The 14,205-nt window shown below is 38.5% G+C and overlaps 1 protein-coding gene across 1 annotated transcript in view; it reads right to left on the reverse strand.

Moving 5' to 3' along the window:
- Positions 1–14,075, reverse strand: part of VRK2 (vaccinia related kinase 2) — a 37,136-nt gene extending 23,061 nt beyond the window's left edge. The window contains exons 1-6 of the mRNA XM_009082299.1: positions 13,940–14,075; positions 3,629–3,684; positions 3,055–3,124; positions 2,624–2,711; positions 2,378–2,486; positions 1,109–1,201 (exon numbers count right to left, since the gene is read on the reverse strand). Coding sequence (XP_009080547.1) covers positions 1,109–1,201; positions 2,378–2,486; positions 2,624–2,711; positions 3,055–3,124; positions 3,629–3,684; positions 13,940–14,075 — 552 coding nt within the window. The remainder of the gene's footprint in view (positions 1–1,108; positions 1,202–2,377; positions 2,487–2,623; positions 2,712–3,054; positions 3,125–3,628; positions 3,685–13,939) is intronic.
- Positions 14,076–14,205: the final 130 nt, after the last annotated feature.

Below are 14,205 nucleotides of genomic sequence, written 5' to 3' on the forward strand. Positions count from 1 at the left end.
CTCAGTAGTAACACTTTGTACACTTTGAGTTAGGAGCTACTCAAATTGGAATATCTATTTATTTCTTTTATTTAATAAAACCTAAAAAATAAACCCTAAACCCTCTGTCCAGTAACTCACAATTACCTTATTTTTAACCTGTCAATGAACTTACTACTCATTACAAAAAACTCCTAGTATAGCACAATCTTCATAGAGATAATATGGGAGACTAATTAGAAAATCACCCTGCAATCTGGCTAATTCAAAAGCAGCTGATCGAAGTCAGCTACGTGTCTTAAAATTTTATGATTACTGTAAATGGACACTTCCAAAATTATTTCAATGTGAAAAGCTGCAGCATATCTTGCTGTCATAAAAATACACAATAGCCAAGACAAAAAAAGTCATTTGAGTTATGCTAATGGGTAGCAGATCGTTTTGCCTCTAAATAGCCTCCTTCTTTGGATTCAGCTGGTAAACACCATAAACTGAGATTATGTACTGGCTGCTACCACTGTATAAAAACAGGGTTGTCTTAAACAGCCATCCTAGTTTTCAACTTATGTGTTTTAGAATACTGAAAAGTTAAATTTGACTCAACCATTTAACTTGAAACTTTTCCAAAGAGGAGATATATTTCAACTGTTGAACCTCCAATGGCAGTGAGCTATTCAGCAAGATCTGTTTCTTTATCACTGCAGCAGAGAAACAAAAATTGAAAGAAGTATTGCTTAAAGCTAATTATATTTGAGTGAAGATAGAGATGTCCTTTTTTCCTAAATGATTTTTTCAGTAAAAAGCATACTTAGATTTTATTACTTGAAGAAAAAAAGCACATCATAAGAGCATGTGGAGTATGACAGGACCAAAAGATTTGTTTCAAAACATTTCACCAAAGCACTTCAATTTCAAGGCTGGCTCTAGCCTTTAGTGTGTTAGAAAACAGCAACCTTAATCCTACTTACTTGCTCTATCCACTACAACAAGCAGGACAGCAGCGTTAGTGCATGGAAACACAACTCATGGCAATATTAGAAAGCTAGAACTTCCCAAGAATGAAAATACGATGGGCCACATCCTTAATCTCTAATAATATAGTCAAAAACTAAGAAGTATACATGCTTACCTCATGTGGATTGGTGTAGCCCAAAAGTAGGTTTGCTGCTTTAATGTCACCATGGACATACTCACTTTCATGTATGTATTCCAAAGTATCCAGCTAGGAAAGAATGTAGAACAGAAAACATGGTCTTCATCTTCTCCACTCTGCACCTACCCAACCACCAAATATTTCTCTCTTATACAGTGAAATCAACGGCTACACAGACTGAGCTGACAAATTTGGGTTGAGCTAAAGCACAAGGACTACCCAGTCTGCCACAGGGTCTGGTCCCGCCAGGCACAGCGTAAAGAAGCCATACATTGCCATGAGGTGTCCTTGTGTAACTACCTCTAAGTACCGGTTTCTAAGATCACAAAGGAAGAATGAAACTAATACTTTATAAACACCAGAGGAAATGTTGAGAACACCAAGCTCTTAAAAAGAACATAATCAAACAGTTCTGAAGGTTTAAAATAAATTTGATCCTGCCAGTTATTCCATAACCTGCATTTCATGCCACCATCCCCCTTGCATCATCATCCTTCTTCAGCTCCTTACTGAGGTGTGATAGCTATAATTGTTAGTAAAAGAAGTGTCATTTCAACAGTCAATTGTTGAAGTCCCCAAGGATGGATGTTTCATAGCCTCTGGAAAGCAAGCCCCAGTGCTAAGACACTCCTTCTGCAAAAACTCCTAAAACTTATGACCATTGCCTCTACTCCATTTGCTGTGCATCTCTGCTCGGTAACAGCAGTATTTCACCACACAAATCATATTGTAAAGGAACACTTATAAAATCTTCTGTTAGAATGTGCCAGTCTGCACACAGCTGAAAACAAAACTGGTATTTGCAGACTAGCTTAATCCTGGCCTGTACAATCAGCCTGTTCAGCAAACACACTGAAAATTTTGCGTTCAGGTATGCAATCGTGAACTTTGACAAATATGGATGTCTAAGACAATACCCTTCAGACACTGAAAAAAAAATCAATACATATTGAAGCACATGAGAATAGGCTTACACATCTCATCTAGGCACATGGTTTGAAGTATATGGTCTACGTTTTAACCTATTAGAAAAAAATTTTATTTGAGCCCACCAGTTTCCAGTCTGTAGGTGATCTTGATTTTCTACTTAACACTCATTTTGTCTAAAAATAGAAGAAAAATAATATATAGCTTATACACGTTTAATCCTAAACTCAAGAGCCACCTAAAGGAATTATATAAGGAAGATAATTTTCTAGATGAATTCAGCAAGTTTGACGTATTTTTCTCTCAATCTGTACATACCATTCGTGCTCCAAGTTGCAGAACAGTTTCCTTCTTAAATCTGCTTCCACAATCTTCAAAGATTCTTTGAAGGTCTTCCCCCAGTCTCTCCATGACCATGAATCTATAGCTACCAGGAAATATGTAAAAGGGAGGAAATCTTTAAGACAAGACTACACGTTTGTGTCAAATTGAAAGGACTTAATCTCCATTTTTGAAAATGGGTCTTAGGTCAATTTGAGGCTTAATTACGATTCACCTTATTACCTTTTTCCCTTGTACTCAGCCAAGCCTGATCCCCAAAACACAGGAATTCCTAAACATCTTATTTTTTTGAGATTCATCCATTTTCTTACTGTAATAATAACAGAGAGATAACATTGGGTTAAAGGTAGGTAGAGAATTTCAGGTTTGGTGTGGTTTGTTCTGTTCTAAGGCCTCTCTCTGGAGTCCATTCATTGTTGTGCACATAATAAATTTGGCAGGTTTCTATTCTCCTTTCTGATCAGAAAGGACAGGGATAACACCCAAATAACAAAACCTACAGCAATCTAGAATTGCTACAGTGCCAACTAGGACTAGTACAGTGTGTATGAAATGAGCTGGCCATCAAGCTCTAAAGCAACAGTTCTTACCAGAAGTAGTTAAATCCAACTTGTCCTTACATCTATCTGAATGAGAACTGATACATTACTTACTATGCTCTTGTTTTGCAGCCCTCTGGTAAAACTTCAATTCAGAAAATAAGGGGCCATTTTCAAGATATTCCTGGTGAGATATAAAGAAACTTAGTATCATAGAATACATTACAAAGAAAATAGTTTCTAAAGAAAAGCATGTAAGAAATTCCAAGAGAATGAAACCCCTTTTCTTCCCACCTCCCATATACCATGCCTTCTGAAATGTAATTTTAATAAGTAGCTAAAAAGAAAAGTTGTTTGGCAACATGTTTCCGTAAGCAACACAGATTCTGCAGGCATTATTTAAGGCACTATTTTCAGAAATATTGAAGATCAGACGTATTTAAGATCAGAGTCTGATTTTCCTTACTAAACTGTTGAGGGTTGTAATCAAGGATGGAATCAAGTCAAGGCAATCCTGTGTGTCATGGAAATGCCAAATATATCCCCAAGCAGAGAAAGTATATAAAAAAACCCCAAACCTAAAAGCCACAAGCATGCAGTACAGACCCAATGCTGAAAATAAGGACAGATAATTAAGAGGAAGAACTGCATGCAAATTAATAATTTAGAAATGAGATCTACACATTACCACTTTGATTACATGCACTGCATCATTTTCTACAGGAACATGAGTTTGAGGGGATGCTGCAAAGGAAGAAAGAGATAGGAGATCAAGCCGTATGCAAGAAAACATAATTGCAAACAAAGACTGTGCTAACACTGAGTAAGGCAACCAAAAACTACATTACAAAGATATCCAGCGTTTTGTCTGAATTCCTGCTTTCAAAGGTCAGAGTTTTGCCAAGTTCAAAGAAAAATAAAATGAAAACAACATACAGAGAGAAGTTTTAATCAACAAGTAGAGAAGCAATTTTAACCCACATTTTCAGAACTCTCTCCTCTGATGTTAATTAAGGAGTAAGCAGATATCCTCATTGCACATTTGCACCACAGTGAGGTATTCCATTATAATAGACTCTGTTTAAGTCACTCCAGCCAATTGGAAATTCTCTGTATTTGGTTGCTGTCAATCCACTGTCGTGACAAAGACATCACTTAAAAGTTATGACCTACATTATGCTTCCAGACAGAATTGTCTGCTTTCCTCTATTACAAATTAATTTGGCCCTAGAACCTTGATTTCTATTCTGACATTATTTAGACACTGGCCTAAGTTAGGGATAGTGCAGCCACCACCTGCCTAAAGGGGAGCTGAGGGATTGTGCCTCTTAGTGCAAGTGGAGATTTCAAAACAATAATTGACCACATGTGCCAATTACAGCCCAGGAGACAGAACCTCTCCACACAGACAATGCAATCCTATTTTCTTCTGACCCTGAGAGAACTATCAGTTCTCTCTGATACTACTGAAGCTACATGGAGCTACACTGGGATTAAAATTTAATGAGACTAAATCATCTTTTAGAATCATCACTGAAAAAAACTAGAAAGAATACAGTTCCTAGGAAATAAGTGTCCCTTTCAAACTTGTGATAATGATCAAATACCAACAACAGTCCAGGTGTGAAACACTTCAACTATCAGCACACACAAAAATAGACCACTTTTATCCGCATAATGAAAATCAAGCAAACTTGGATCTAATCAAACCATCCAAGCTTTCTTTTTTTGATGGTCAGAGCATAAAAATATTTTTACAATGAACAGATTCCTTCAGCTGCCATCTTCAATTCTATTCAGCATCTGGGTTCAATCTGGCAGCATACATACCCCAAACACCCACTGGGTCCCCACTGCCTTCAGCTTGCCACTTCCCCACGTGAATGCCTCTGTGCTACCAACATAGCAAGATAAAGATGAAAATATCCTATAACAGTAGCTCTGGAAGGTGGGAACTATCCATAGACTCAAACAAGTGGTAGTCACATTCAGAATACAATTTAAAAACATACAACCAGGAAGGAAATTTTGGTAAACTTTGTTCTTACCATATTATTGTACTGCACTGGGAATTGAGGCACAGGCGCTTAAGTCTTTATCTTTCTCTGCCACATGTAGACTATGTGTTAATAGCTGAAGACATTAGTTTAAAGGAGCACATTCCATGTGTTTTCATTGCATTCAGCAACATCCCATTACCCAAACAGAATTAGATGTGCTCCCTTACTGACACAGATCAGAAAAGAACCTCTGTCTAAGAAAATGTATTTTAATACCAAGTTACTTAACAGAGGTTTGATAGGTATAAAGAAGTATCAAATTTAAATGTATTTGAAAGAGTCTGATCTAACTTCCCTGTAGACTTCTTGACATTTTATAAAGAGAGGCCTCATTCATGGTAATCTGGAGCAGACAGTAACAGCTGTCAGGGTAATGAAGAAGAGCAATTAATGGGAGGCAGCCCAGCAAAAGGACCTAACCCCCATGGTTCTTACACTGTGCCAGTGTGGATGCTTTTTGGAGTCACACTGAAAGAACATCCTGAAGAAAAATAAACTCGAAACTAACTGGTCATTGTTACAGTGTGAAAAGGGAGAAAAGTCAAAGCTCAACAGGATATTGGAACAGGTGCCCCACAAAAGGAGTAACATAACATTCAAATCTACAAAAGGAGAAATGGTATTACTGTTTTTACTGCACATGAAACAAGGCACAACAATCCCCATGAATAAAACTGTAAACTTATTACACAGATAATGCTTAGACAATCTCATACATACAGATAAGCAGAAGTTGTATGCATACCTTTTGTTGCATCATTTTAATTAACCATTCACATATCAGGCAGAAATACTTCAGCCACAGCTCAGAAAAAAAGACAGACTATTATTTTGTCCATAAATAAACATAAATGGTTTTTAAAAAATTGTCTCATTACTATGTATAGTTACTTAACAGACTGGAAAGGCTCCCAAGGTTTAACAAACAGTCTGATTACATACCTCATAGACCACCACCACATACTCTCCTGCGAGTTTAGCTCATAGTTAATTACTGTATACTCGTAATTAGCCATGTGCTAGCCTCGTTCTGTGTGGTAGCACATGGCTATTTATAATATTACAATCAGTTAAATGCTAGACTGCAGGACAGTAAGCAGAGACTCTGCAGGAGAGCAATGCTGATAGGCAGGAGGTCTCTGATGGCATATAAGTACACACATAGAATATCAGGAGTGCTATATGGCAAGATGATCTTTGCACAAAAATCTTAAAATAGCATAACAAGTGTGCAAGTTCCCAGTTTATGTTGCTTTTATCATCTAGAGATGCACAACCCCTTACATTGGGTGGGAGAGGTGTTGATGGAGTCACACAATCAAAACCAATGTCTGCATAATTGTTAACTGGGAACACTGGTGCAAGATGAAGCTGTGGAGGGGGCTGAGGCTGCTTCCAGCTCAGGCCAAGAGGAGTCTCACAAAATATTTGCAGAGGGCACAGCTCTACTTTCCTCCCCTTCATCCCACAATCACAGCTACCATGCCAGTGAAAGGCAAACAAATTTAAAATGTGCTCTAAAATAAAGCAGTGCAGTAAGATTCACATCCTTGGCCATAATTTCCAACTGCCGTGCCTACACACGACAGCAAATAACTTACTTCCAATTAACCCATGTCCAGAATTCCCTAGTTTCACCCAGGCATGGCAGTTATGGTCTTATCACCCACTTTAATCATGAATTTCATCCGTTTTGTTGCTGAGTGCCACAACCTTAATTAATGTGGCTTTCTAAATGTTAATAAGATATGGTAACAAAAGGGTGTTTGTGGATGAACTGCCATTTCCTACCACCACACAGCACAATTGCAGCCTGACAGAGAAACCTGCCAATTCCATTTGCCAGTTCAAACGTGCTTGTTGTAGCTTTAGCAGTTAATTTGTGGCACTTACATTTGGAATATGGTGAAATATTTTCAATGGCTCTCACAGAACCATTTTGTTGACAAAGTTTACACAGTGGAAAAGAAAACAGCATTGATTTGGCAATTTGGAGAAACATTCCTAAAAACCACAGCTGGTTGACACTGCTGAATATTTTGAGGATATATTTGTTTGGGAAACATGAACAAGACTATTTTCAGAAATTCTTGGGTTGTTAATTTTTTATTTTTGCTTTGTTTCATTCATTAGCTAATGATGAAGAGTGATATTATAATCTCAGTATTTGCAGAAATAGAAACAAATCTCAAAAATACCACATTTTAAAGCTACAGGCTACTATCCACTGCTGAATATTTTGAGGATATATTTGTTTGGGAAACATGAACAAGACTATTTTCAGAAATTCTTGGGTTGTTAATTTTTTATTTTTGCTTTGTTTCATTCATTAGCTAATGATGAAGAGTGATATTATAATCTCAGTATTTGCAGAAATAGAAACAAATCTCAAAAATACCACATTTTAAAGCTACAGGCTACTATCAAAAAATAGAAAAATTCTGACTCTGTTTAAGTCAAGCCAAGAGTTGCTAAATTCAACAGGCAGCAAACAAGGGAGGAGTATTGCTCAGAGCATCTAACAATAAAAAAAAGGATACAAGTTGCAGCAATACAATTACTAAAAACAAATTGTACACAAGTAAATTAAAAGTAGCATTTGCTATTTAACACACAACTTCAACTGTTTCCTACATATGGAGGGTACCTACCAGAAATATTTGAAGGCAAACAAAGTACATCTCCTTCCCCCTGTCTGACGTTGCAATGTCCAATATTTCCCAGGAACTGAAACAATCAGTACTTGTAGGCTTTGGAAGATCTGCTTCTCTGTTACTGTGCAGATGCAACGTCATTTCCTGGACAGACTCTTTTCTGAACAGCATTTATGAACAGATTCTATTCTGGATTCTTCCTCTAGATAGCTTTATGAATGTAGAGTTTTATTACACAAATTACTTATATATAGCCCTCCGTACCATGCTTGTGGAACCATCTTTCACAAGGCCTAACTAAAACAGATAGAAAAGCTTGTTCAACTGGTAAAGTGTTTTGCAGATAACTGCAAATGCCTCCAAGTTAAGAACATTCAGCACAGGTAGGAAATTTCACTACATTTCTTACTCATGTTTCTGTGAAACCTTAATCTTGATTCACTAGAGCCAAAGTTTTGTAATCCACAGCAATGGCAGCCACTGTTTGACTTTCAAAGTTAATTAAGATAGAATAGGTATGACACATCCTTTAACCCCAGGCAGAAAAGATATGCATGGGCTGGTCTTACAGCACTCTCAGATGGGAGTCCAGGCCTCTAATACTTAAAACTTGATGCACAAACTGTTTTCTGGCAAGATTCTGCTCCAGCCCATCTGCTAGTCTGACATGGTGCCCACTCAGAAGATACTATGCCAGTTTCAGTAGGGTACAGGTGCCAAAGACAGCTAAAGGGAGTGCCCTCATAAAGCAACAGGTACCCATCTTTCCTCCAAAGCTCCTCCTGCTACCCTGTAACACTGCTCAGAAATACAACCCCCAGTGAAAAAAATAAAACAAAATAAATCAAACCTGCTCACTTGACTTTCTACTACTACTCAGCATGGCAGGGTCTAAGTCCCTGACCAGATCTCTCACAGGGTGGACTAAAGTAGAGCACAACAGCTCCCTCATCACAGGGCCATGCATATGGAAAGAAAAACCTCAACACATTATAAGGCAGAACACTACAGTGTAACAGTTATGATTTCTGCAGACTTTGTAATAGGCTTTAAGCTACTTTGTAAAAGTGAGTTACACTGTCAAAGTTAAGACTTCTGTCTTACAGAGGACCATAAAAGAAGCAAGTGGGAAGGTTTAGGAGGAAGCAGTCACCAGCAAGAACTAGTGGAGGTAAGGACTATCTTCCCTTTAACAGGTGGTGCAGGCTGGTCCTGTACCATGTGGTCAACCCTAAGTAACCTCTGAGTAGCAAAATCAGGCTAAATTTATGATTTACTTTGCCTACAGACAAGGTGAAAAATTAGGTAGTCAGCTTGCAATATCTATATTTATACAGTTTAATATTAGTGACTACACAAAACCAGCCTTTCCTGAAGAGGCATTTGTCTGCTAATAAGTTTAATTTCACACTAAGGTTCACACCTGCAGGTACAATGAGACCTTTGCTGAAATGCATTTTAACATTTGAAGGTGAAGAAAAATCCATCCCTAATCTGAGTTACCTGCTAGTGCTTTTAATTACTGGGCTTTGCTATTAATATTCTTCTTTCCATTGCACTAATAAAAATCATACCAAATGTATATATTTTGGTATAATTTTTACTGCATTTTTAGTTCATTTGCTGCACTATAATAAATATTTTCAGTGAAGTTAATTTAAGCAACTGTTGAACTGCTTTGTTTCTCTAGAACCATTTGCTAAAGCCAAGTTCCTAAGCAAACCAAGGAATGAACAGTGTGACAGGGACAGAATGTGCCTCCATCAATGCTTCTCTTCTGTGACACATGTACATCCCTACTCACAGCTATACAAACTATTGATGGCAATTAGCCTTTCTGAAATAGAAACAAACTTTCTTTCACACCTCAGCCTGACTCCCAGTATGATCTGAGCTTAAAAGCAGAAAAGGCCCCAACCAGACCTCGTCCCTCCCTCCACCAGCAGCAGAGGTCCCTGTGTGGCTAGTATTAACAGACAATATTCATACATTTACTCACTGTTTACTGCTCAAACAGATATTTTTTGCCTCTTCTTGGAAAATATGGGGGGGAAAAAAAGAAAAAAGGATAGTATGCTGGCTGTACTGATGACAAATCTCCAAGCAGGGCAGAATTCAATGGCAACTTTATCGTTACATACCTTCCTGACCTTCATACAATTAAAACACATTTATAATGTGTTCTATCATGTCAGGAAGTTCTGTCATAAAAGACACCATCTCACAAAAGTGTGCATATAAATATGAAAAATATATATTTTGCAGAACCATCAGTTTTCATCAGAAAGAAGACTGAAAGTAGATAGTGCTGTCTACAGCAGGTTTCAGCCTGACAGTGAAATCTTAACAAAACATTATGTGACCTTTCTGCATTTAAATTTTCAGCCCAAATTGTGCATTAATAGAGTGCTTGCAGCAGGACTAGAGAATGATTTATGTAAAGACTGGTGTTAATTACTGACTGTGATCAGAAAGATAAATGAGAGAACATAAAGCTCCTCAGCTCTTGGTTAATTTTCCAGTGTACTGCCACTGTTCTGTACAGGGCTACAAACCAGTCTTGAGACCACCAGTATGTGATGTTCTTCCTCAGCTTGCTCTTCACTCCACTCTCCCTTATCAAAGGGATAACAGTTCTATCTGAGGTGTCAGAGCAAATCAGCACAATAGCACAAATAAAATAAAACTGCTAATGTACAGCAGCATATTTAATTCCTGTTTATGACCCATATTGTTCCTGCTATGACAAAAGCAATGTGTGAGAGAACATCTCTTAGAGGGCTGCTATTGCTTCTGTCAGCAACTGGAAGAAATCAGTATTTGTAAGCCTTCTACTGCTGAATTTGCCCTGAGATAGATACAAAGGAAATCCAAGGGAAGGAACAAGTCAGCAAAGAAATAGAGAAGTTGGCACAGGCTGAAAAGAGAAAGAATAATCAGAAAATGCAAAAAATGTTTGTGAGGAAGGACAGAACTTGTAGGTAGTGTTAACTTTCATGTACAAAATTAGAAGTTTAGAAGCCTTGCACCTGAAGAGACTATTTGCATCCTAGGACTCAGAGTCAGTAACTGGCTTTCAGCAGCTTTAATTTAGTGAACAGAACCTTCTTCCACAAAATGCACCCCATTTAAATATATTTTGCAGAGATAATGTAAAATTTCTCCAGAACATTGTTACAGATTAATGGAGTATGGAATACCCTTAATAGGAAATTAAGCTATAACAACGCACATCAAAATCTTTACAGTACTACTGTAAAAATACTTATTAAAAGATATAGCTGGCAAAGTTAACCTTTACTTTCATAAAGGGCTGTGCTCTTCATATCTGGCAGGCAATCGAACCTGTCTCCACTCTCCTGCCTGCCCAACTCTCTACAGCTCTTCCTAGGGTAGCTTCTCACTGAAAGTTTAGTGGTCCTTTCACACCTTGCACTAAAAACTAGTCTGAACAGCACAAAGGTGTCTCTCAGCACCAAGCATCCATGTCTTACTCTCAAAGGTTTGTCATCTACTTCACACCCCTTGGCTCTCAAAGACAGCTGAACTATTTCATAGCATCCAGCCCCAAAAAAGCTGCTGGATGGTACACTTTACAAAATATAAACATGTTTATCAGAGATCAAGAAGTGCACAAAAAAAAAAAAGCTTCAGTCAGTGCCAATACTTAAGGACAAATATCCGTTTCCTCTTTTAATTGTAAGATGAGCTACAAGGTGAACTAAGCCTTCAGTTCAGAGCTAACGGTAACATTCACTATCCTTCCTGAAAGAAGAGATTAAATGAACACAAATACCATGACAAAAGTGGCAGCTGCATTTCCTCAGCCATGCTGTCACTTAGGAAAAAATACAGAATAGTAATACCAAGAGTCCCACATAGTATTCTCAGCTAATCCCCTGACTGCTTTCCACCTCAGTTCAGTAGCAGACAAACTGCAACAAACACCACAATATACGAAATCACCTCAGTGCTCTGTGTGACCAGGCAGAAAACTTGGAACTGACTGAATGCCACATGCTAAACTACCCACAAGGTCCAATATGATTTGATTGAAGCATAAAATGACAGAGCTATATTCTAAGAGATTCAGAACACAATGTTTTCAGTCTTACACTACCTCTTTGCTTTCTGCACTGCATCCCCAGTTGCCTTAGTCCCTTCCCTCCACGACAGCCTTCTGCAAGTTTTGTGTCTTCCTTTACTTATCCTTGAATGGCAATATCCAGAGACACATTAACTTCACCTCTTAGCTCACACTAAGGTCTCTTTTTTCATGGCAGCATGTTGTACATGCTCTACACACAGTATCTCTCAAATGTAACCAACTACTGTTTCAAAGAAGGTCATAGTAAGATAGCAGAGGGGAAAAATAACAGTAAATAATAATAATAATTATATTAGCAACAACAACAGCACCTTAGCCTTTGCTCTTATAACTGAAACCCCTGTCATTCCCACTGGTTCTGTCTGCAGAGCAGTTTGGCATGTGTGAAGGATATGAACTCCAGAGGAAATCAAACCAGAAACTCAACTACAGGAACCTCTCAGATGTACTCCAACTACTAACAGCAATGTAAGGATTCAAACCAATTCCTTCAGCCTCAAACCATGCCCTTGATGAGGCAATTCAGTGCAGCAGACGACACCAAATCCAGCACAAAGACAAACCCTCAGCTTTCATAAAGGGTAGACATAAGGCCAATCCTGCTGATCATTGCCATTTACTCATTTCTCTCTGTTACATCAAACTACTCACAAACATATACACAGCCTTAGTTTTCTCCAGGTTTTTCAATGACTGTGGTTACTTTGTGGAAAAGCAGCAGTGGAATTTAGGTTGTTCCTAAAATTGCTTTGCTCTGTTTACACAAGTGGAACAAAGTGCCAGTTAAGGCGTTTTTTCCCCCCTAGGAAGTTTCTCCACCCGCTCCTGAAGTTTAGATGCAACTTCAGACCAGAAGTACAAGTAAAATTATTCACACTCCTGTTGTTTCCAGTCACACATTAGTAATTGGAAGAACAGTACAACTGGGCAACCACTCTAGAGAAGCAACATCTGACCACATATGGGACCATTACACCATGAAATGAGTCTTCAGCAGCCTTCAATTCTTTGTGATTAGCCATAAATGGACACAAGGAGGAAAAAAAGAACAGCTCATTTTCCAACAAATCACTGAATATGAAGGAAACATCATTAAGAGACTGACTGGGAAAAAAACAAGAGGGGGAAACAGTTAAAATTGTACATTCCATAGCAGAAACACACAAAAAGCAGAAGCTTAAAAACAGAAGGTATAGCCAATTTGTGCATAAAAGGAAGTCAGTTTGTGTATGAGTGACTTTCTCATGAAGTTTTAAGCATTAATACTCCCAATAGAGTTAATATACCTCTAACTTAAAATGATCATGTTTGGCTCCAGGGACAATATAGCAAACTACTACTAGCCAATTCTTTACTCCTCTCTCAATACAAGCTCAATTTAGTCCCAATTTAGTCACTATGGACTAGTTTTTCCGTATATGTTTGTCATGAAAAAACCTCAACCAAACCAAACCCACCCAAACTCATAATACTGCCTTGAACAGCCTTTGCTCTTTCACAGACACCAGCAATAGTAACAAAAATTATATCCTCTCCAGTGACCCAGAATGCTTTACAAACTGCCTTTCCAAACTATTCATTCTTTATAAAGCACAAACTGAGCGAAATGCAGCAACTTTTAAAGAAAATAGAGAAACATATCTAGGCCAGAGCAAATAAAGAACAGCATTTCCACCTCTGGTGAAAGGTTTGATTTCAGATGCAACACCCATCTAACTATTGTTCCTGTTACATATATTGGATGAAAACTGATTTATTGTTGGCTGGAAAATAACATTTCCAGTAATCAGAAACTGAAAGAGTGCTACAGAGTATGACACTGACCTAAGCCCAAAGCAGCAGCTAACCAAGGCATCACCATTCATTTGAGGAGCTTCACCTGGCAGCGCTCTTTGGCCATCTTTGACACAGCAACACCTTGTCTGCCCCATCCCAGCTCCATAGAAAAGCGAACTGGGAGCTAGTGACTGAGCTGGACAACCCACGAAGAACATACTACACCATCAGGAACAACAGAGATGCCCATCGGGGTGTTGCAAACCTCAGAAAAGCACAGTTCAAAGAGCACCACCAGCATGTAAACAACAGTAACTTTTCAAACCGGCTCTGCCTCACCCAGGTCAAAAAGTTACAATGGAATTTATAAGTCACTCTCTTAATTACCGCCAGCATTTTACCTAAATAGATCAAGCCAAATCCTCCCTGGCCGATCTGACTGCCCAGCCTCCAGGTTTTTCCTTCGGTGTCTTGCAGGATCATGTCTTTGGGGAGAGGAACTGGCAGCTTGCTCCTGCCGGGACCCTTACACGGCATCGCACCTTGAGAAGAGGAAAAGACAGAAAAAGTTTGATGCGAAAAAGCTGTCAGAAGATAGAATATCCCTCCGTGTGCTCTGCAGGGCCCGGCTGTCCTCCCAGGCTGCCCCGCAGCCACCCGCGGCCCG

This window comes from Acanthisitta chloris, unplaced genomic scaffold, assembly GCF_000695815.1.
Source record: "Acanthisitta chloris isolate BGI_N310 unplaced genomic scaffold, ASM69581v1 scaffold40429, whole genome shotgun sequence".
NCBI classification, from domain to species: Eukaryota; Metazoa; Chordata; class Aves; order Passeriformes; family Acanthisittidae; genus Acanthisitta; species Acanthisitta chloris.